The 24,326-nt window shown below is 38.7% G+C and overlaps 2 protein-coding genes across 2 annotated transcripts in view; one reads left to right on the top strand and one right to left on the bottom strand.

Annotated features, from left to right (window-relative positions):
• Window positions 1-3,690, bottom strand: part of adgrv1 (adhesion G protein-coupled receptor V1) — a 220,791-nt gene extending 217,101 nt beyond the window's left edge. Inside the window, exon 1 of the mRNA XM_057831097.1 lies at window positions 3,463-3,690. Coding sequence (XP_057687080.1) covers window positions 3,463-3,481 — 19 coding nt within the window. The 5' untranslated portion in view covers window positions 3,482-3,690. The remainder of the gene's footprint in view (window positions 1-3,462) is intronic.
• A 6,360-nt stretch (window positions 3,691-10,050) lies between these two features.
• lysmd3 (LysM, putative peptidoglycan-binding, domain containing 3) overlaps window positions 10,051-24,326 on the top strand; it is a 21,327-nt gene continuing 7,051 nt past the window's right edge. The window contains exons 1-2 of the mRNA XM_057833077.1: window positions 10,051-10,205; window positions 14,993-15,264. Of these exons, the coding sequence (XP_057689060.1) occupies window positions 14,998-15,264 (267 nt within the window). The 5' untranslated portion in view covers window positions 10,051-10,205; window positions 14,993-14,997. The remainder of the gene's footprint in view (window positions 10,206-14,992; window positions 15,265-24,326) is intronic.

Raw genomic sequence — 24,326 nt, 5'->3', positions numbered from 1 at the left:
CGGAAATCTTCGCGTAATTATTGACTCAGACCTATAATTTGACAGCCATCTAATGTTCCTCACTAAATCTGCCTATTACCACCTAGAAAATACAGCCAGAATTCAGGGCTTTTGTCTAAAGACCTGGAAAAACTTATCCATGCATTCATTGTTAGTAGATTGGACTATTGCAGCGGTAAATTTAAAGGTTTTAATAAAATAATCGATCAAGAAGATGCAGCTTGTACAGAATGCTGCTGCCAGAGTACAAATACAAGGAAACTGGACCATATTACACCGATTATGAAATTGTTACAGTGGCTTTCAGTGAGTCAAGGGATAGACTATAAAATATTACTGCTTGTCTACAAAAAATTTAATGGCCTCGGACTAGGCATGTGCCGGTATGATATTCTAACGGTATGATTACCTTAAACCAAAATATCACGGTTTCACAGAATAACGGTATTGCAATTACACCTCTAAAATGTGTTACGTTGAGATATCTGGGTTAAAAAAAAAAAATAAATAAAAAACTTTTTTCCATTGAACAGGATTTTTATTTTTCAAAACATATTAGCAAATTGGAACAAAAGTATAATGTTAACTTAAAATAAACTCTAAAATATATATATATATATATATATATATATACTGGACTGTCTCAGAAAATTAGAATACACAATATTCTAATTTTCTGAGACAGTCCTGTACATTAATCCACCATTTAAAGCAGGTGTGTCCAAACTTTTTGCAAAGGGGACCAGATTTGGCGTGGTAAAAATGTGGGGGGCCGACCTTGGCTGACGTCCTTTACATAGAACAATATACAGGACTGTCTCAGAAAATTAGAATATTGTGTATTCTAATTTTCTGAGACAGTCCAGTATATATTCTAAATAAAATTAAAGTATATGCAGTACTTTAGGTGAGCCTAAACCCACAGCCACAGTTCAACATTATTACCATCAGAACAAAAATAGTTGAATTATTTTCCATAAAAAGCACGTGCGTATGACTCGTATCATGTTCACATGATACACACACTCTCTTTGTCAACAGAGACAAGTGCCAGAGAGAAGAAAACAGCACGTTTTACCACCGCTAGACACACTAAACACACTGAGTTAACTCTCGTAGCTGGTGGGAAATGTTTATGATAGTGTTTACTAACCTTTAATTTGTATAAATGCGAAATCATATTGGAGGTATTGCGTCCTCGGCAGCCACCATCAACAAACATGTCGGTTGGCCCTCCTCTTCTAAGCCGCGGCGGTCTGTAACTTTTCTGTAGCTGAAGTATTCCCATACTAGCGATTTCGTTTTTTTCGATGGGGGGAAAAGTTCCGGAAATTTCACCTACTCCAGCCATCGTGTAGCACAGCTGACTCACTGACACTGAGCAACAACCGTTGGGGGAGGGTTGAGCCTTACAGCTGCAAGCGAGGGATTTCTCCATACATATTTGGGACATAAAAGCAGTTAATACCTTAGGGACGGTATGACATGCTTGATTTGTTTGACCTCTATGAAGCATCTAGACTGGTCATCTGGAACTAGTCTCTGGATCTTCCAAGAACAAGAACCAAGCAGGGTGAGGCAGCATTTAGTTACTATGCTCCTCACCTCTGGAACAAGTTACCTGAAGGTCTGAAGTGTGCTCAAACTGTTAGCTCCTTCAAATCAGGGCTGAAAACGCTATTTTTTACCACAGCATATTCATAACTGCCTATATATTTCAAAGCCAAAGTTATTTGATTTTTATTCATTTTTTAAATTTTATTTCTATTTCTGATTTCATTTTTTTTTTAATTGTCTTGATGATTTAACGTGATTGTTATGTATAATTTTATTTCCTGTTTTAATTGTCTTCTTTTTTAACTTTCTTGTTGATTCAATGTGATTTTTACATATCATGTTATCTCTGTTTGTGGATCTTTATGTGATGTAAAGCACTTTGAATTGCGTTGTGTTGAATTGTGCTATACAAGTAAATTTGCCATGTCTTGCCTTGCCTCCCCTCGCCCAACCACACACACTTTACGCCCGCAAACCTGCCACCCGTGTGCGGTCGCACCGCCGACACCCCCCTAAATTCCGCCCCTGGGGTGGACGCCCATCGCCGTCAATGGCAGCTAATGAGCTAAGAGTCTCAAAAAAGAGAATTTGGACATTTTTCTTGTTAAACAATGTATCTAAACTATCAATCATGTGTGAGAAAGTTAGAAAAACTAAGACCCAAGTCATCAAAAAAATACAGTTATTGTCAATTTCCTTTTACTCAATACACACTCTGTGAAAGCAATCCTCTCTCATAGCCAGCAATCATCCACCTCAGCCTCTCTCCTATGTGTACAACACTTCCCATCAATGAGGAGCCCCCGCTTACGGCAGCGACCCCCTTTTGTTCCTCTTTGCCATTAGGAGGCCGAGACAGAAGGAGGGCGAAGCAGGCACTAAAACAGTTTCCTCCCCGTGAATCACATTCGGGCCCTCACACGGGCCACTGGGGCGACCACATAAACACCGACAGACAAAGAGAGAAGAGTTGTACGTGGACAAAATGGACGATATTAATCAAAGTAGTGCTGGTTTCAAACAAAAGCCAGTGAGGCTTTGTGGTCAAACAATTGCTATTCTTTTGGCAGCAAGACAGTTGGTGAGGAGCAGGTGTAAGTGCTGAATGAATGGATACAGAAGCAGCTCCCTCCCTTCTTGTGCTGGTGGGAGACGGCGGATTAAAGCCAAGCAACAAAAGAGATTTACGAGAAAAGATGACATCATGTCAAAGCAATTACAAATCACACATTACTAAGGAATTAATTGATCAAGTGGTGTACAATGTTAAGCCTTGCTATGAAATCCACCTGAATTTGTTTATTTCAAGTGAGCTCAGATAGACTTAAAGGAAGCTAAACTATAAATTGGGGGGACTTTTTTTTTTTTTTTTTTAATGAGAGGGTTCCCCCCTTCCAAGTCTACAATTGTGTGCAGATCCCTGTTTGATTTCAGTGGGCGAGGGGGAAAGCCCACACAAAGAGTAGCAGTCACACTGGAGATCCTGCATGTAACCATGGAAGCGTTTTGTCTCTGTCGTCAATGGACTCGCAGACCATTCATTTACTGATTGCGTTGAATCAATATTTAGGCTGTTGGAGAAGAAGGGGTGCAAAAGAAAATTAGCATCGTGTCACTTTTAAATCAATGACGGCGATAGACGTCCAATTTAAAGGGGCCGGCTAATCGTCAATGATCATGTAACAATGCCATTGATAGCAATAGAGGACTAATTCATTTGAACTGGGAGGGTTCAAATGGATTGGACGTCTATCGCCGCCAATGGCATTGAAATACTTATAGTGAAATCTCACCACTACTATATAAACTTGACGTACGCTGTAATAACATTCACACGTGGCGTAATAAATATCTAAAAAATTAATAAACCTACTTTTAAAAAATGACATAAAACATACAACTTACCTGACCACTCCAAGTTCATGTCAATTTTTTTTAGAGATGTCCTTTAGGTAGAGGAAAACATACTTCTTCTACCCCTTTGACGGTTAAAAGTCGGCTATCCCTCTTGGTGAAGCCGTGCTTGGATTCGAAGTAATACCATGAGGTGGAGCGGGTATTCCATTTAAATAACGAGGACTTCTCTTATCTGGCTCCACCGGTGCGCTGTGGCCATGTGAGTGACTATGTGCGCATACGCATGCGGGAGCGCGCACGCTGACCCGGTCCGAAGATTAGCGAGTTGATGCGCGCGCACGTCCGGTTTGTCTCGAGGTTGTTGAAGCTAATGAGACTCGATGTTAAATTTAATCCCCCCCAAAGGATTCGTCTGGTCACATTTGTTCGCTTTTAGGTGTCTAACGGCGCCATCGTGTGGGGCAAATGAATAATTGCTGTGGTCAAAGTGTATACAGTATTTGGGAAATATACATAAAAAAGTCACAATTTTACACTTGAATTAAACTTTACTTTATATTATTCGTTGAACAACAACTTTTCTGTTCAGTAGATGTTATGTCGTTATATATGTAAATTTGTCAAATTCCTTTCATTTTCCAACCACAATTCCAATGAAATAAAAATATATTTTGTAAATTATTTTCAACCTAGTTTCAATCGAGAGCATTCTCTTTTAATAATGTTTCAAATGATGAATCTTTTTGGGTTTTATGTCTCTTGGTTCTAGAAATCTAAATCTAAAGAGTTTAAATTTGTCGTGAAGCAATATTCTATGAATTAGATTTTAATATCGTTGTATCTGTAAATTTGTCAAATTATTATTATTTTCTAACCGCAATTCCAATGAAACAAAAATATACTGTCAATTATTAACATCCTAGATTCAATTGAAAATACTATTGTATCAATGTTAAAAATAATGAACGTTTTTTTTTAATTGTATTTATTTATTTATTTATGCAAATATTCTTTCATTTTGGATTTTATGCCTTTTGGCTCTAGATACATGTAAAGAGTTTCAATCTGTCGTTGAACCAGGGGCTGAACTTGTTTGGGAGCTGGGGCAGGGCCATATAAAGAGAGTTGCAACACTCCCATAGGGATCCATTATACCATTTTACTTCCGGGTTTTCCGGGTAGTGAAGCCTCGGGTAGTTCCAAACACCGCTTCGACGAGGGCGGACCGCATTCATACGAATGGCTGGCTGTAAAGTATATTCGGAGCATAGACTTCATAACCTATTGACATGTCACTGGAAACAGTCTCGATTCTTGGTTAAAGGCAAAAAAAAAAAGGCCAGTCTGAATTTACCTAAATCTGTCTAAGAAGGATGCTAGCCTGTTAGCTCTTTGTTATGATAAGGAGGCTGCCACAATGGCTTTTTCCGTTCAAAATTCTGACAACTGACAAAAAAAAAAAACTGACACACTGACAAAATGACAATTTCACACAATGAAAAGTAGTCTGTGTGCATCTTATATAAAAGAGTTAATTCACTTTCCCCTCAAAATAAAGCCATTAATATCTAAACCCCTGGCAACAAAAGTGAGTACACCCCTTAGTGAAATTTGTCAATATTAACATACAACATGTCAACAGTCAATATTTTGTGTGGCCACCACTATTATCCAGAACTGCCTTTACTCTCCCAGGCATGCTCTTCCACTCCTCCATGACGACGTTGCGGAGCTGCCGGATATTTGAGACTTTGCGCACCGCCACCTTCCGCTTGAGGATCCCCCAAAGATGTTCTGTTGGTTTCAAGTCTGGAGACATGCTTGGCCAGTCCATCACCTTTACCCTCAGCCTCATCAGTAAAGCAGTGGTCATATTGGAGGTGTGTTTGGGGTCATTGTCATGCTGTAACACTGCCCTATGACCCCGTTTCTGGAGGGAGGGGATCATGCTCTGCTGCAGTATTTCACAGTACATGTTGGAGTTCATGCTTCCCTCAATGGAATGTAACTCTCCAACACCTGCAGCACTCATGCAGCCCCAGACCATGACATTCCCACCACCATGCTTGACTGTAAGCATGACACACTTATCTTTGTACTCCTCACCAGTTCACCGCCACACATGCTTGAGACCATCGGAACCAAACAAATTAATCTTCGTCTTATCAGACCCTAGGACATGGTTCCAGTAATCCATGTGCTTTGTTGCAAACTGTTTGCTGGCTTTCTTGTGTACCGTCTTCAGAAGAGGCTTCCTCCTGGGGTGACTGCCATGCAAACCAATTTGATGTAGAGTGCGGCGTATGGTCTGAGCACTAACAAGCTGACCCCCCACCTCTTCAATCTCTGCAGCAATGTTGACAGCACTCCTGCGACGATCTTTCAAAGAAAGCATTTGGGTGTGACGCTCACCACGTGCGCTCAGCTTCTTTGGACGACCAACCCGAGGCCTGTTCTGAGTGGACCCTGCACTTTTAAAATGCTGGATGATCTTAGCCACTGTGCTGCAGCTCTGTTTCAGGGTGTTGGCAATCTTCTTGTAGCCTTGGCCATCTTCATGTAGCGCAACAATACGTCTTTTAAGATCCTCAGAGAGTTTCTTGCCATGTAGTGCCATTTTAGAACTTTCAGTGACCAGTATGAGAGAGTGTGAGAGCTGCACTACAAATTTGAACACACCTGCTCCCTATGCACACCTGGACCAAGTAACACTAACGAGTCACATGACATTTTGGGGGGAAAATGACAAGCAGTACTCAACTTGGACAATTAGGGATGTAGTTTCTTAGTTCTTCTTAAATAAATTAACTCTTTTATATAAGCTGCACACAGACTACTTTTCATTGTGTCAAAGTGTCATTTTGTCAGTGTTGTCCCATGAAAAGATATACTTTAATATCTGCCGAAATGTGAGGGGTGTACTCACTTTTGTGATACACTGTATGTCAATGCGACATATCTATCACTTAGAACTTGAAAACGAAACATATTATACAAGGTGTTATCTTTAATATATTACCACAGGTAATGAATCAAGGAAATCTAGACATTCTCTGAAAAAAACGTTATTTTAGTTGTGAAAAAGGAAAAACCTAAATCATCTTGCATTTCAAAGTGAATGTTGATTTCCCATGCTAATGCTAACACAAACGTGATACTTTCACTCCACAACATGGAAAAGTTCCCTTCTGCGCTAGAGTTGATGTAGTTTTCAGTCATCGCTTTACCACTCCATGTAAAACTAGCACTTACATATATGTCATAATCAGTGTTGTCAGTAACGCGTTACTGTAATCTGATTACTTTCTTCAGTAACGAGTAATCCAACGCGTTCATTTTCCCAAGCCGGTAATCCGATTAAAGTTAGTTTCCCTAGTGCCTGTGCGTTACTATTTTGTTTTTGCCTCATAATGTATGTAGAATGAAGAATACTGTGGTCATGTACGAAAAGCATTTCTCATCGGGGGGTGTCACGTGTATTACGATTCTGTTTGAGGCTGTCTGCCATGGCGGTCAACAACATAGCATTCTGGCGAGGCTAACGGTGAAAGGCAGGATATATACCGCAAATGGATGCCTTTGCTCACTGGAAATACATCCATTACTTCACATTTCTGTCCAGTAAAGATGACAAAAATATCTCCGTGCGTTGCAAACTTTACGCTGGCTGAAAAAGACTGTTGGCCCCTAAAATCTCCACATCCAATTCAACAAGGAAGCACTTGGAATTACAGGACAACGCGACAAAACTCGAAAAAGCCTACAGGTAACAAGACAGCCAGCACTTCTACAGTTTGTAACCAGCCCTTATGCACATTTTATTGTCAATGTTTGTAACCATAGGCGGAGTTTTACTTTAGTGGGGCTGGGGGCAAAACATGTTGATGACTGTTACCAATTCGCCCTCGACTGGTAATTGGCGGTGCTTTCAACTCTTCACCGTAGTGAAGAGTGGACCAGCGATTCACGTTGGCTCGTTGTCGTCGGCTGGCTCGGCTCGTCCCATCTCCCCCTCAGGAAGGCGGCGGCGGGCATTAAAAACACTGAGAGGCGTCAGATGGCGTTTTATGGGCACTTTTATTAACAAAAACAAAACGTGGGGGACACAGCACTCGAGTCTGCGCTAACTGCGCACTTTTTCCACTCTCGTCCCTCTCTCGCTCCCGCTCCCTCGACCACTTTCTTCCTCGCTCCTCTATACTGACAATGCCGGTCATAACAAAAGCAGCAGCGGCCCCTTGGGGGTGCCGGTAACATGACTGAAACAAAAGTCCAAAGTTTGGACACACCTAAGCATTTTTATATATTTTCCCTACTATTGTAAATCCTCTCTGAATACATCAAAACTATGAACAAACGTGTGGAATGGCAAAAAAAGTGAAATAACTGAAAACAGATTTTATTTTCTACATTCTTCAAAGTGTCCACCTTTGAGGTGTCGCCAAACTTTTGGCCAATACTGTATATATACATACAGTGGGGAGAACACGTATTTGATACACTGCCAATGGGTTTTCCCATTGACTGTGTATCAAATACGTGTTCTCCCCACTGTATATATAAAACTGTTCAAGCTCAGTTGTTGTTGGTTGCGTTTGAAAGCTTAGGTTTACAGAAATTCTAAATACCCATCTTGCCTCCACAGGTGTAGTTTTGGCTTAGCAAAGCAAAAGGTAGTGTCTTAGGTGCTAGTCACATGATCTGCTCGAAAAATGATTTTGACCCATTGTGAAATACGCTGTAGGATTCTTGTTCATTTCAATATTTTTGTTGTTTGTTTTATTGCTTTACAACTTTTATAGACAATATTTTAACAGCTAGGTCTTTATTTTAAAGGAGAAGTTCAGAATTTTTGACATTAGGCTTTATCTTGGAGTTAGCGGGGGTTTATTTAGTCGTTGGAGTTGATTTGAACAAATTACGTGCAGTTTGTCAGTTATTTGTTAGTTTAAGGGCTCCGGGGTGGCTAAGCTAGCGCGAGTCAATGGTGGTTGAAATCAACTCCATCGACTAATTAAACCCCTGCTAACTCAAAGATTAAGCCTTATGTGAAAAATTCAATTACATGCGATGACATTTTTTGTTGTCATTTTTATGTTGAGGCCGCAAAAGGAGAAAAATTGGTAAAAAGTAACCGATAAGTTACTTTCAAAGTAACTTAGTTACTTTGATAATAAAGTGATCGGTAAAGTAACTAGATTACTTTTTTTAGGTGTAATCAGTAATCAGTAATTTAATTACTTTTTTAAGTAATCTGTGACAACACTGGTCATAATGCAATGACATAATCAAACAAGTACTTAGATACGTGATTTTATCAATTTTCCCATAAATGTTGCAATCATTGCTGTCAGTTCCGTTGCGAACCACTACAGCGGTGCTTGTGCTTGGAACTTATCACGTCCTACATGAACCACATAACCACCAGCGTCGACATCAGAGAGTGTCGTAATCCGCTTTACATGGCCCTGGGCTGGGGGTGCGACCGCAACTTTTGGCAGTGTAAAGTGGGCGTGGTTAGGCCAGGGGAAGGTCAAACAGAAGGTAAGATGATACGCGGAGCTGTGAAATAGTGTTTAAGTGTAAAATATCTCTGCCAGCCGCTTGGTCAGCTATCTGGATCGACGATGGTCTTGTAGAGTGTGAAAGGCCCCGCGGATAATTGCCCGTTAGCACCCCCTCCTCTCGTTGGACGGTCAACTCAGGGGGGTCGTGTTTATGCTCATCGCACGTGGGCCCTGATCAAATTTGTTCCGCCACTGCGTTAAAAAATAGTTATTCTGTTAAGTTTGATGTTATGTCTTTATATATGTAAATTTGTCCAAATCCTTTAATTATCTATATTGTAAACTATTTTCATCCTACTGTATATTGAATAAAAAAACATTATTTACTTTTAATGTTGAAAATGATTGATGTATGTACGTTTTTGTTTTATTTATTTATTCAAATTTTCTTTCATTTTAAATTGTATTTATTTTGGCTCTAACAGGAGCAACAACAAAAGGGGGGAAAAAATCTGTCATGTTAATTCGCTGGCTGCCAGTGGTGGCGCTCGACGTCCAATCTGTCTTTGACCTAAACTGAACCTCTTTAGTCGGTACCTCTCAAACTTTGAAGAACTTTGAAGAACTCCCTCTTCTAGCTTCTAGCAATGATTTATACTCTTTGGCAACATCAGACATTGATATCACATAAATAATATTAGATGCCTAAATGGGGACCTTTCTGGTGGGCTCTTTTGTAGCGGTGAGTGATTTTCCTCCATAAAAATAGATAAAAAGTTGCTGAATTCTTGACAGATTTAAAAACGCTTAGGTTAATTAAAAAAACCGAATTAACGTTGCTGTGATTCAGGTTGGATGTTGAAAAAATATTCTAAAGTATTTAGGTAATTTTATGCTCATTTTAAGTTTCTGAAAAATTTCGCCATTTGAAAATTGGTTGAAATTTGAGCAATTTCTAGCTATTGTAAAGTACACCCTCCGTTGACTATTATATATAAACTGATATATTTAGCAAAAGGCTCTGGCACAAAATGGCCGATGAGAGACGACGCTTGTTCCTATTGGCTCATAGAGTATTTCTGACATCTAGGTAAATATACATATGATATTTAGGGCAGGTGGCGTCATGACGTAACGCATGTGCAGACGTGGCTGTGAGCGGCGACGCTTTCTCTCAGTAGCCAGCTAGTATGTACCGAGGTTCTGAAACGGGAAGGTGCGACCGAGGATTAGTGCCACCCGTAATCATGAACTTAATTGACTGATCGTGGTTCACGTCTTTAGGTAAGCGTGTTAGTTTACCTCTTTCTTATACGTCACTTTAAGCTAGATTAGTGATCGATTGAAATGTGGTACCCGAACAGTTTAACGACGCTAGTTAGCATTAGCCTAACCAAAACAGATGGAGCTTTAGTTTGCTTATTTCGCCGAATAATTTAGTTTAAAGATCGTTTTGCACTTTTATCACAGGAATAACATCACATTTCATGTAGTTTTCCCCTAAAACAACCGGTGCACGTGAAGTTGTTTCATATGATATTTTGTTTCTTTGAAAAAAAAACAAAAAAACTGTAGCTTTCGATAAATAAAATCTGTCATGCATTATGATAAAACATCCTCATAGTCACTTTGAGAAGAATTGAATGTGGTTAGATTGTGATTTGCAGCTTGTCATTTACGTGTTTCTTTTGTTGCTCTGAATCATGGATAGCAACACTACCCACTTCAACATATGCAATACCTGTAAATCTGTAAACAGCAAAGAATAAAATAGTTTTTATTTGTCATTGCCTTGATAATGAAATTGGAAGTGCAACACCAGTTATTTACGCATACAAGATAGATAAAATGTAAGATTAAAAATGGAAGTATGGAATCTTAAAATATTTACACAAAGGCACCAGTTAAGGTTTGCAAAATTATAACCAGCATAAATACTGTACAATACTGTAACATGTGCAATAATGCAATTAACATGTGCAATAATGGGAACTTTATATTTCTAAGAAGATGGCTTTACATATTGTTGTTACTGATTTAACCTTGTAGTGTTCTTTCTTATAGTGATCAACATTAAAGCCTTTGACGGCTCTAGACATCCATTTCATTCTGATCATTCAATATGCTAGTGAAACATGATCACTGCCAGTGGGCGGTGCTGAAAAAAACGAGTGACTATTACCAGCGTGGTCGTGAAGAATCTCACTGGATTGTGGACTCGATTCATCATGCTCAGCTAGGTGTCACCTTGCGTGCGCTGTCATTTTACTCGAAGCATTTCTGCACCTTGGGCTGAATCCCTGGAATGCATGTGACACTGCATCGTGGGGGACACCTGGCACATTTTCTCAGTTCTATTGGTCTCACGGTTCCCCACCTGTTGGGCGTGGTCTCTGACTGCCAACCTCCCATTTTAATTGCATTGGGCTGGGCCTAGAAGATATTTGAAAAGAAAAATTGTTATCACGATAAAAATGTTCTTATCTCTCTACAATTATCACGTCTTTTTTTTCTTTCAAATTTGAAGTCTCATTCTTGCCCTTCAATGAAAGTTGACAAAGCCAGATTCTGCTTTGACCAATCTTTAATATCAGAAGAAAAATGCACGGTGACAAACGACTACACAACATTTACCAAATATGACGAATATTGCACAAAATAGTAGAGATGCACGATAATATCGGTCACCGATAATTATCGGCCGATAATGGCAATTATGATGTCACACAGATAATCCAGATAAAACGAAATTCAACCGATTATGCAATCCGATAATTATATACTTGATTTAGCCTACAAATGTGCGCAATCAACAGTTTTGTCCAATTCTGTTAGTTTTAAGGAGGTGTTTTTGCAGTGTAGTAATGTGATATATGTTAGGAATGGCTTACTTTTAAAGGCATTTTTGTGCAACTTGGGTGTTTACTCTCTAAGTAATTGTTGCCAAAAGCTTACCATTACACAATGTCATTGCCATTGTTTAGATGTTGGAATTTACTACTTGTTCATATTTGATGTGGAAAAAAATAGCACTAAATTACATTTTTGTACAGTAACATTTGATCTTTGTACACTTTAAAATTTTACATACATATTTGAATAGAATTATCGACATGACATTATCGGTTATCGGGTGGAAGGGGCAGGAAATTATCGGTTATCGATATCGGTTGAAAAATGTATTATCGTGCATCACTACAAAATAGTTAACAAAATGTAGAGCATTGCACAAAATCTGAGGTAGACGTGCAATCCCCCAAAATTAAAATAACAATAAATAGACAGACTAACTCCGCAACATGTTAAAGCCTTTTGTACATGATGTCTGACAATGTCAATGTAAATTGCGTTCACGTTGCATCAGTGCCACCCTTCTCTTCGCTATTCAGGTGGCGTAATTATAGTTTAAATCTATCGACTTTTATCATACATTTTTATTATTTGTAGAGGTGTGCAAAATTTCCGATTCTTAGATTATTCGCGATTCGGCCGTGGAAGATTCGAGAACGATTCACAAACATCCAAATTCCGATTATTGAAATATGCCAAGTAAAGTGGAAGTACAACACACTCAGCGCGCCGCGCGGTCAATGAGGAACGGAGCGAGAGTAGCTAAACATCATGCTTCTCATTACCCGGCCCCTCGGGTAATGCCAATGCTCAACTCACGGCTCTAGCTCAACTCATGCCACGAGATAAAAAAACACAACAACATACCTGACTGCTGGCGAAAAGCTGCTACAAAGTACATCCACATAATGTTGCGGTAGATATCATTTATATAGAACTAGATGCAAAACAGATTCGGTAGCGTTAGCAGCACACCTACAAAAAGCTAGATGCGGGCGTTAGTAAACGGCCGCCATCTTAAAGCAGTACACTTCCCGGCAAGGCTTTTGTAGCGAACCTTCCAAACAAACCTAATTAACTTTTTATCTAAAATACTCCTAAATTGGTAAAATATTGACTTGAATCGATCTTTAAAATAGTTTTTAAACTTTCACATGTCGAAGGTAGACAAAAGGGAAATTATGGAATAATGGGAGCAATTTTAACAACTTGATCGGTTGATTCACAACATTAAATGAATTGAATGTAGTTTAAAGCTGCTGATACAGAATGGGGACTGGAGTTTTTTATTTACTGTTATTTTTGTATATTTGTTTACTGCTATATGTTAACTTGATACTGAAATAGTAGTTTGGTTTAGCCTGAGAGTGTTTTTGAACAATTTTGGAACTAATGTACAAAACATTTAAATAAATAAAAAAAATTTAAAAAAATAAAAAAAAGTACGGGGGTGCATCAATAATCGTTTTATAATCGAATCGGAGCCTCTGAATCGTAATTGTAATCGAATCGTTAGGTGCCCAAAGATTCCCAGCTCTAATTATTTGTGTTGACAAAAATTATATGATGATAATTACTGTTATCGTTTTATTGCCTAGGGTTAGATTGGACGTCCACTAGTGACAAACTAATTTCAATTACCAACAGTAGGATGAAAAGAGCCACATGATTGGACGGCTGTCACCGTCAATTAGAGGCGTGCAAAATTTCCGATTCTTAGATTATTCGCGATTCGGCCGTGGAAGATTTGAGAACGATTCACAAACATCCAAATTCCGATTATTGAATTATACCAGGTAAAGCGGAAGTAAAACGCAGTAGGCGCGGTCTTTGGGATGCAATGAGGAACGGTCCGACAGTAAATATCATGTTCAACTCATGCCGCTAGATAAAAAAACAATCATACCTGAATGCGGCCGACAGCCGCTACAAACAGCGCCCAGTTGCTAGTTGCTACAAACATACGGCTACAGTAAATATCATATATATGTAGAACTAGATGCAAAATGACAGACGACGGCGGTGTTAGAACATGTATTATTGAACAGAGATGCGAAATGACAGACTTGCCGGCGTTAGTAAACAGCCGGCATCTTAAAGCAGTAGACTTTTCTAGATGGCTCTTTTGTAGCGAACCTAATTAACTTTTTATCTAAAATACTCCTAAACCAGCAAAATCTTGTCTCGAATCTATCTTTAAATGATGAAACAGTTTAAAAACTTCGACATGTCAAAAGTAGACAGAAGGGAAATTATGGAATAACGGGAGCAATTTTAACAACTGTAACGGTTGATTCACAACATTAAATTAATTGAATGTAGTTTAAAGCTGCTGATACAGAATGGGGACTGGAGTATTTTATTTACTGTTATTTTTGTATATTTGTTTAGTGTTATATATTAACTTGATACTGAAATAGTAGTTTGGTTTAGCCTGAGAGGATTTTTGAACAATTTTGGAACTAATGTACAAAACAATGAGAGAGAAAAAAAAAAGGGGGGGGGGGGAAGGGGGTGCATCAATAATTGTTTTATAATCGAATCGGAGCCTCTGAATCGTAATCGTAATCGAATCGTTAGGTGCTCAAAGATTCCCAGCTCTACCATCAATGGCAGCCAATGAGTTAATGCACACTAAACGGGGTCAAGATTTTCAGTGTGACCTTTTTTCCTGAGCCCGAGTTTCAAACTTTATGATGAGCACTTTTGTCTAACTTTCAAGGCTGGTATTAACAATAAGCTTGCTAAACCAAAAAAAAATAACAATGTAAGGCAGTATAAATGTGGTAAAATACAGCAGAAAATGCTGTATAGTAACTATTATTGCTGTGAGACTAACATCACAAGGGAAATTAAGCGGACCATTTTTCCTCTAATTTTGCAGAAGGATAGAAAAGTCTTAAATGTGCACAATATGGATTTGAAAACCGGCTTTGAAGTTTTTGAAGCAGTTTTCTCAACTACAAATTCAAGAAATTTTCTGTCAAACATTTCAAAGTGGCTACTAAAACTAGGGAGCCTTCTCTAGGTCATCGTCAGTGTTTACATTCAGACGTAACACGCAAGCGCCGTGAAATAAGAAAACATGTTTGGCAGTCCCGCAAATTTCAGTGATGAAAACACACATCTTGTACCGACTATGTATTTTGGATATTTATCAGAAAGAAGTTAAAACTTATTTTCATGGCAGGAGAAACTAATACTTCATTTGTTTCATGTAGTGAAAATGAGTGCTCGTGGCCAGAACTATGCCTTCCAGTCACCCACCATGGTTCAACCTTCTAATGGAGGTCACGCTTACCTGTTCTCGACCACCGGTTCCGAGAACGAACTGTCCGAGGATGAGGTTGAGATCTACGAGCTGCGGCCGCGTGGCAAGGAGCGGTCTCGGAGGAGTACCTCCAGGGAAAAGATGGATGACATCATCTACCTGACCCGAGACATCCATGAGGGGGACACGCTGAACAGCATTGCCTTGCAGTATCATTGTTCAGTAAGTCATCTTCCAAACTGTATTATAATATAGAAAAAGTTTATTCTTTACACCAGAGCTTCGCTAAACATTATTATAGTCGAGTAATCACTGATTTTTCGGATGAGTCAATTAATCGGCATAGCCTATGTATAAAGTAATTTACTGTTCTATTACTATGAGCTGTAAATTTTTGCTAGAAATGTGAATTGGACCCGAAACTATGTCTATTAATATTATGTAATTATCACATTAAAACATGAAATTGCTTAGCCAGGCAAAATTTTGTGCAAATTGCTTATTTTGATTAATTCAATGATAATCATTTGTTTTCATCAAGGACTACAGAAATCTAAGAATTAGTCCCCCCCCCTCCTTTTTTTTTTTTCAAAACAAAAGTTTATTTAATTGATATATAAAATAGAATAGGTAGTGTTTATATATATATATATATATATATATATATATATATATATATATATATATATATATAAAACGTTAAGTAAATGAAATAAAATTTAAAAAGTATTTACTGTCACCCGCTCACAGTTTGTGTTACCAGACACATTTTAAAAATTACAATGAATTCATTTAAAAATGAAAAAAAAAAAAAAAACTTTGTTTTTACTTAAATTATTTTAAAACTAGATGAGCACTCTGAGGGGCAGTTTACATGGCGACTCTGCGACACGAAGACGAAATGACTGAGTGGCGGACTCACCTCGCGTATATTTGGTGTCGGTGAAGACTGAAGGCGAAGATGAAAAATTCTGAATCCTACCTCCAAAGTGGAAGAATCCGATTGCGGGAGGTTGAGTGGGGTTTCCTCGGCATGCATATCAAAGGCTCCTGTGGCACGAGACCGCGCTGTTAATGTCAGCACTCGTACACGTCACATTGGGCGTGCGCAGCGATGCTACTAAACATTAAAAACAGCAAATATGGCGGAATGTCGGCTTTAATTTATTTATTTATTTGCTTTAATTTAAATTTCTAAATAGGCTTTAGTATCTTTCCGAATGTGTAGCGCAGGGGCGTCCAAACTTTTTGAAAGGGGGCCAGATTTGGTGTCGTAAAAATGTAGGGGGCCGACCTTGGCTGACGTCCTTTACGTAGAACAATATATTTAAGCAAATTTTAGCAAGCCATTCTGTGTGTCACATTTGCTTTATTTATTTATTTTTTAAATTAATAATTTGATTGTCGCCATTTTAGAAAATTGGAAGTCAAGGGCAGGGCCGGCCCAGCCTATACGCAGGTTATGCAGCTGCTTAGGGCCCATGACCACTAGGGGGCCCCCAATCTGGCAATTGTTTAATTTATATTCTATTTTGTTTACTACAGTTTGCTTTATTTGACTTTTGATACTTGATTACAAGCTTAAAAAAATAAAAGTTCTTCCTTAACTTCTTTCTTTCCTCTTTTAGAAAAAGGTTTGGCGCTATCTACTGTAAGTACTGACAATCATTTGGGGTGAGAAGTTTGAAGTATGCAGTGCAAAAAAATCTGATTAATATACAAAATATGGACGTATGGGTTGGATTGCATGTATAGGTTTCACAGTACACTGTGACGAAATGGTGGGCCAAAAGTATGGGCCCCTTTGCATTATTTTGCTTAGGGCCCCAAAATGGCCTGGTCAAGCGTCACACGGGGCAATGTTGCTTAGAGTCCTGTTGCCTTTTAGTGGGTAAATGAGAAGCAGCATTTAGTGCGTAAGCTACTTCATATGCTGGTAGCAGTACTGCTGCCCAATTTATTAAGTCTGTGTACGGGCCCAACGTTATTGATCTTATGACAGAGGCTGGGGGCTGGATGAATTTTGACCACGGGTTGCATTTGGCCCCCGGGCCGCACTTTGGACATGTCTGGTGTAGCGTGTTCAACAATTGCTTATTGCTGCCTAAACTCGCGAAGTAAAATGCCACGATGTGCTGCTTTTGGATGCAATTTCTAGTCAAATGGAAAAAAGGGGAGTGAAGTGAGTGGTCAAGGTGGAATTATTATTTTTAGTGAATAAATGTGCATAAGTGGACGCTTCTCCCCCTTTTTGGTCCCTGTATGCATGTATACTACCCACCACGTGTTACAACTGGCGCCCGAACTATTTTCCTGGATCCTCAGTCAAGTAAGGGTCCCATCGCGTCTGCAATAATGGTTTTGGATCTGTCCATTTATTTTTATTTGTCGGTCCCACAGCGGCTTTTCGGATCAGTCTATTTTGTGGAATCGACGGCCTAATCGCGGCTGTGATATTGCCATGGGATTGGTCTAATTCCTGGATCTGCGAGTGAGTAAAAAAACGCGGATTTGGATTAGTATTGCTATCTTTTTTGTTGACTATTCTTCTGCGGAGTTTTCCCCAAATCATACTAAATAATTAAAGCACTATGGCACACTACAGTGACGACAGTGACTCTGACGTGGACCTTACAACAATGTTGGAGTTTGTCAGGGAATGCGTGTTTGCGTACTGCTGAGCTCCCAAGCGAAGACTGGTCAAGGTGGAAATATTATTTTTCGTGAATAAATGTGCATAAGTGGAAGCTTCTCCCCTTTCTGGTACTTTTATACACGTATCCTAGCTACCACGCGTTACAATGTACAAGACCTGGATTACACAAGGTGTGCTCTTTGGCCTGTACTGTATTTAAAGCACACGACAGCTCTGGATGCTAACAATCTACATAATTATATTGGGAGAACGTTTGAAAATGCAATATGCTTACATTTAATATCTGCTAATAAAACCGGAGTTCCCGAATCCCAACAGCATGCACTCTCGCTCCCAACCGGGGTTCCCAACAGGACTCTCTCGCATCACCAGTTTTGCCCAACTTTTGTCTTATCAGGTATTTGCTGCACGCATTTTTCCCTGAAGCTCGTCTTGTGAACGACCAACAGTGCTGTCCTGCTCTTCACTTTTCAGATCTGGTTCAAATAGGAAGGGTAGAACTGACGACATGTTGTGAAAGCGAACGAGTGACAAGCTGGAATTTCGGCATTCGGGGGCAGTGACGTCACGCACTGCGACGTAACAAGAATGGCAACCTATCACTTAAAATAATTTTACAAACTTTATTAAAACAAAAACATTAAGAGGGGTTTTAATATCAAATTATTATAACTCATACTAACATTTATGTTTTAAGAATTACTTGTCTTAAAAATAGAGGATCCCTTTAAGAACAAATATACAAACAGATTTACAGAACTGAATATATAACTTTCGCTTTTCTTCAATTCCACGTATGGCCATATTGGTGACTTTTGACCTTTGAGCCTTTCTCTTCTCATCATTCCACCTACCCCGCAAATTTCAGTTAAATAAGCTATTCTGTTACCAAGTTAGTGAAATTCCTTTTCTGACCTCATTATTCCCAAATTTAATCCTCTTCTGTTTTATATTAAAAATGTCCTTTGTCCATTTGTGAATTATCTTGAGCACAAACATACAGATATACAGAACCAAATGCGCACCTTGCGCTTTTTACAGGTTTCACCCACCAATAGAGGTAATAAATATCATACAAATCAATTAGTCTATATTTAGTGTAAACATCTCATATTTTGCTTCACCACAGACATTTTTAAATTCTTAACTGTCACATTATCCTAGCAAAGTACTTTATTCGTTTTCTATAGCTTTGTGCAGATACTTGCTGAAAGGCAGAGTACACCCTGGCCTGACTGCTAGTCAGTCAATCAATTGGCAGATAAAGAATAGAGAACCATTCACACGCACATCATTTGTAGTGTCAACAAAGTGGAACGAAAGGGAACATATGCTACCTGCTTTGCCAGAATTGTTGCTCAAATTTATAGCTGGCATTTTTAAGTCCACTATGTTGAGAAATCTAGGCGTAGCAAATTTCTGTACTCAGGCTCTATGTAAACTAGGAGTGGCAACCACATGGTAGCTCATGATATGATATGATTTGCGATACAAGGCTCACGATTACAATTATCTCACCAAGTGGCGATATAACACTTATTGATACATGAGTCAGGAAATCAATATTCTTACAAATGAATACATCATTCTGCTGTGAACTGAAATGAGTTTATCAGTAGTAGTAGTAGTAGACATCCAATCCATCTGTGGGATGGTGGCAGCTAATGAACATTTGTTCATTCACTGCCACCCCTCCAACTTTAAACGGATTGGACGTCTATGGCGCTCAATGGGTTATTTCCTCTTGGTTTTTGGTCATCTGATTTGGGGGAATTTCTGGGTCACTTCATGTTGATTTTGGGACATTTACGGGTCACTTCATGTTGATTTTGGGTTACTGAACAGGACGTGACCTCAAGAATGTCCCCAAATGAACAGGAAGTGACCTATAAATACCCTAGAATGAACAGCAAGTGACCTGTAAATGTCCCCACACTTCATGTTGATTTTGGGTTACTGAACAGGACGTGACCTCAAGAATGTCCCCAAATGAACAGGAAGTGACCTATAAATACCCTAGAATGAACAGCAAGTGACCTGTAAATGTCCCCAAAACTGGGAAGACTAGCTGTGAATGCTGTGGTTTCAGTGCCATTGACAGCGTTAGATGTCCAATCCGTTTTGACTGGGAGGCCCCTCCAAGTCAAAATGGATTGGACACCTGGCGTCGTCAATAGCAGTCAATGAGCTAACAAAGATTTTGGTTGATTCCTTTTTTTTTTTTTAAACACCCAGCACTGGAGCCGGAGAATATCGATAAAATTTTGGAATATAAAGTATCACGATATATCACCATTTTGATATATTGTCACTCCCCTAATGTAAATAATGATCTAGTTGTCTCTTTGTTGTAAATAGTAATAAGTAATAACGTGTTACACCTGGGGTGGTGTTGCCATTGATATACACCCAATAAAGTTTGGACTGGGAAAGGTCGGCAGCGATTGATAGCCGCTCCCAGTTGTTTTAAATTACTACTAAAAGTTGTGAGATCTTTAAAAATGTTTGAGTTGCACACTATTACGCAAGTGCTTTTTAGGTAGCTGCCAGTTGATTCAACTTTTACAATCTCACCTTCATGCTAGATAATTGAACGCACTGCTCTAACAGTTGAAGGTTTTATAAACATGGAAATTTAATTGTCATCCTTAACTGCCTGTATATAATGGTAAACATGCTGACAAACCTGATTTATTTGCGGCTTTTAATGATCAGTGTCAGCCTTGGCTGAACTGGAACAAAGTTTTTTTAGAACCACGGCAAGATTACCTAGGACACAGTTAACTGATTAGGCTAAACAAAATGCGTTGATTATTACATTTGTCCCAATCACATATTTTTGCACCTGAGTCCAAGTCACCTGATTTTGAGAATCTGCCGATAGTCCCGATCCGATACCGAGAAAAACGGTTTTGAACAAAAGTTCCAAACATGTTACTGTTCAACTGTGCTGCCTTCATATTGTTATTTTTAATCAAGAATAATGTAGAAAATTTCTTGTATTTATTAAATGATTTATTCCGTGAGTCCACTCAAATCCGCTAATGCTGTTGAGCCTTACACAATGAGTTGCCACAGCACACTTGCACAAGTTTAATGATGATTGACATATTTAATTGTAGAGCTACCAAGCTTCTTTGGTAAGATGAAAGCTACAAACCTGTCACTAATCGTTAACTATAAGTACCAAATGCAAGCTGGACAGTTTGGCCGCACTGCTTAGCAGGAGGGTAAGAGCTACCAGAATGAAGCAGAAAAACAAATATATATATTTTTTTTAATTAAAGGGATTCACAGATAGACTTGTAGTTCTTAAAAGAGAAACATTATGAGTTAAAATAGTTTGATATCAAAACCGCTCTTGATGGTCTCGTTTTTATACAATTTGTAAAATTAGTTTAACTAGTTGGTCGCCACTGTTTTTGACGTTGCAGGGCGGTAACATCACTGAGTTACGCTGCCGGGCTTCCAGGGTATGACTCAAGATCTGTTCAACCCTTTCAATTTGAACCCGAGAGGAACATTAACGAGCATGACAGCACTGTCGATATTTCACAAAATGAGCAGCAAAAGCAAAATGAACAGGGAAGACTGGAGGAGACAAGACGACAGTATGACAAAACCAGTTTTCTGCCAAAATGTGCTACATCGGCGAAACGTCCTACAAGAGGTGAATTTGACACCCAAAGTACTACCGTGCGCTTTAAGCTTGTTTTGTGTAGCTCCATATTGACAGATCATACTAAATACGCCTCAAGAAAATATTTAAATGTAGTAATATCAAATAAGAGTGGTTTAAATACGCTACGTGGCTAATGTTAACAGATCAACAATCTGCTTAAAAGTATGAGAGGGAAACAAAAAGTATTTTGAGGCAATGAAACGGTAATAAAATACTCAATAAAAACACAAATAGTAAATACCGTATTTTTCGGACTACAAGTCGCACCAGCCATAAAATGCCCAACGAAGAGAAAAAAACATATATAAGTCGCACCGGGGTACAAGTCGCATTTTAGGGGGAAATTTACTTGATAAAATCCAACACATAGAACAGATATGTCATCTTGAAAGGCAATTTAATATAAAAATACAATAGAGAACAACATGCTGAATAAATGTACAGTGTGCAGTGCATGAACAACAAAATGCGAATATACTGTCCTCACCAGGATGCTACGGCTGGGTCCTGGCTATACAGCGAACTCCCAAATGACGATGCTGGACGTCTATAATTTGCTGAATCAATTTGGTCCTCGATACCAAACAGGTTCGCATCAACGTAAATAAATGATAATTAGGTGCTCTTACAGCAATGACATAAACGGTTAGCATGCGTTCGCTAGCATTAGCACATCGTTCAAACAACCACACAACTGACTCTAAGTGTCCGATCGCGGGTGGAAAACACACAACAACAACAGAAAAGATGATACACAGAGGCAATGCCTCTGTAGAGATATTTTAAAAGCATAAACAATGAATGTAGGTTCGCAGCCGTGTTACTCTCTCGCTAACTCGCCCACTCACTCACAGCTACGTAGCTGTCCGTCTTCTTCTGGCATGTGAGCGCTCTTCTTCACGTAAGCAAGTGCGAGTGCGCCCCCATGTGGGCGTGAAAGCGCCACAAACTAAAAGCATGCATTTCAATATAAAAAAGTCAAAAATACAATGGAACACACATTCCCAAAGGCAGAATGCGAACGTGGCCATAACTATTAAGAGTTATTCTGATAACTATAGCATAAAGAACATGCTAACAAGTTTACCAAACCATCAGTGTCACTCCAAAACACCAAAATAACATGTGAAATGATATCATAATAATGTGTTTATAATTTCACACATAAGTCGCTCCTGAGTATAAGTCACACCCCCAGACAAAATATGAAAAAAAAAAACGCGACTTATAGTCCGAAAAATACGGTACTCGCCACTTTTAACCAATGTGCGCATGTGTTGGACGTCTCACATGCATAGAAGAAATTGCAGAACACCGATAGTGTTCTTCTAGTGACAGTGACAAACCACGTCATCACCCTGGGTGTCCATTGCGAGCATTACACATGGTGGGCCAAAACATGTACTAAATTTTATAGATTTTTAAATCAATGGCAATATTTTATGTGTTTATAATAACATGTTTTAGTAAAAGGGAACAATTGTGGCTTATTAAAGCGAACAAGTCTTTAAATCCGAGGTTCCCTTTAAAAACCCGATCCTTATCACCGGATTCCGATCCACTGAAAAATGGCGCAATCAGCCCGATTTCGGATCACGTGATCAGATCGGGATATCCCTAGTTACATTACTACAAGGCAGCTCTGCTTTAGGCTTCTATGCAGTGTTTCGCCGTTCTGTAACCAGGTTGCTCGTATTACAATATTTAACTATTATATGTACACTGTATAATATTTTTATTCATTCAGATTATTCACTTTATTCGCCTCTCGCAGTCAAAATGGATTAGAAGTCTAGTGGCCACTGAGTACCCTACAAAAAACTCGCGTTAAAGGTTTTCCCTTTTTTTTTTTTTTTTTTTTTTTTTTTCCGCAATTGTTTGTGGTTTTGGTGGTGGGTTGTTTTTTTATTTTATTCAGTTTTCAGTTTTTGGGGTTTTGCATTTTTTTGCACATTTTTAAAAAAAATGTTTATCGCAGTTTCCCATGTTTTTTTGCTTTTATTTTTACGTTCAAGATTTTTCGTGGTTTTTTGCATTGATTTTAGGGCATTTCTGGTTCACTTCCCTTTTATTTGTCACTTCTTGTAGATTTTTGGGCTTTTTCGGGACAGCTCTTGTTGATAACGAGTCCCCCCTTTGAAAGTAAATAGGGCCGCTGGAAAAATAAATGTTTTTGTCAAATTTTGGTAGAACCGTTTGGCAACTTTAGTGTATTTGCTTTATTGTATTTGAATCGGCAAAATAAATGTAGGACGAAATGCATTTTGAAATTTTTAATGTTTTCCCCATTGAATATGAATGTAGCTTTTTAAAATAAAAAATAAAAAATTTTTTTTACAAAGCATCCCACGCTAATTTGAACTTAAATCATTTCATAAATGCACTCCATGGCTGCCATTGACGGCACTAGACATCCAATCCATTTGAAGTGGAAGGGTGGAATGAATGTTCATTCGCTGCCACCCTCCCACTTTAAATGGAATGGATGTCTACTAATGATAAATTCATTTAAATTCATAGCAGAAGGATGAAAAGGACCACATGATTAGATGTCTTTGTCAAGAACAAAGCAAAATTTTTGCTTGAAGCATTTTTTCCTATATGGCTTTGCTGCAGTCGCACGCATGACTGTCTTAGCGTCTTGGCAACGAATCAAGAAAAGAACCTGTAAAACATGGGATCAGTTTATACTTGATGATGTGCAATCAATGTTTATTGCAGCAATTATGTCGCTGGTTCAACCACATTTTAATTCCAAGTAAGTTCATAACAATGAACTAAATGATGAAAACTGGAATTTAAAAACTGTTGTTTTTGGCTGCCCTTTGTATTTTCATCTTAGTCCTTTGGACGATAATATTTGTCTTAGTCATATTTTAGTCATCTCAAAATGTGTGTGTCTTCGTCTAGTTATAGTCGATGTTCACTAAAAAATTTTTCGTCTGT

The sequence above is a fragment of the Corythoichthys intestinalis genome, chromosome 3 (genome assembly GCF_030265065.1).
Source record: "Corythoichthys intestinalis isolate RoL2023-P3 chromosome 3, ASM3026506v1, whole genome shotgun sequence".
Classification (NCBI taxonomy): Eukaryota; Metazoa; Chordata; class Actinopteri; order Syngnathiformes; family Syngnathidae; genus Corythoichthys; species Corythoichthys intestinalis.
Note: the sequence above shows the minus strand (reverse complement) of the source record. Positions and strands in the feature narration are given on the sequence as shown.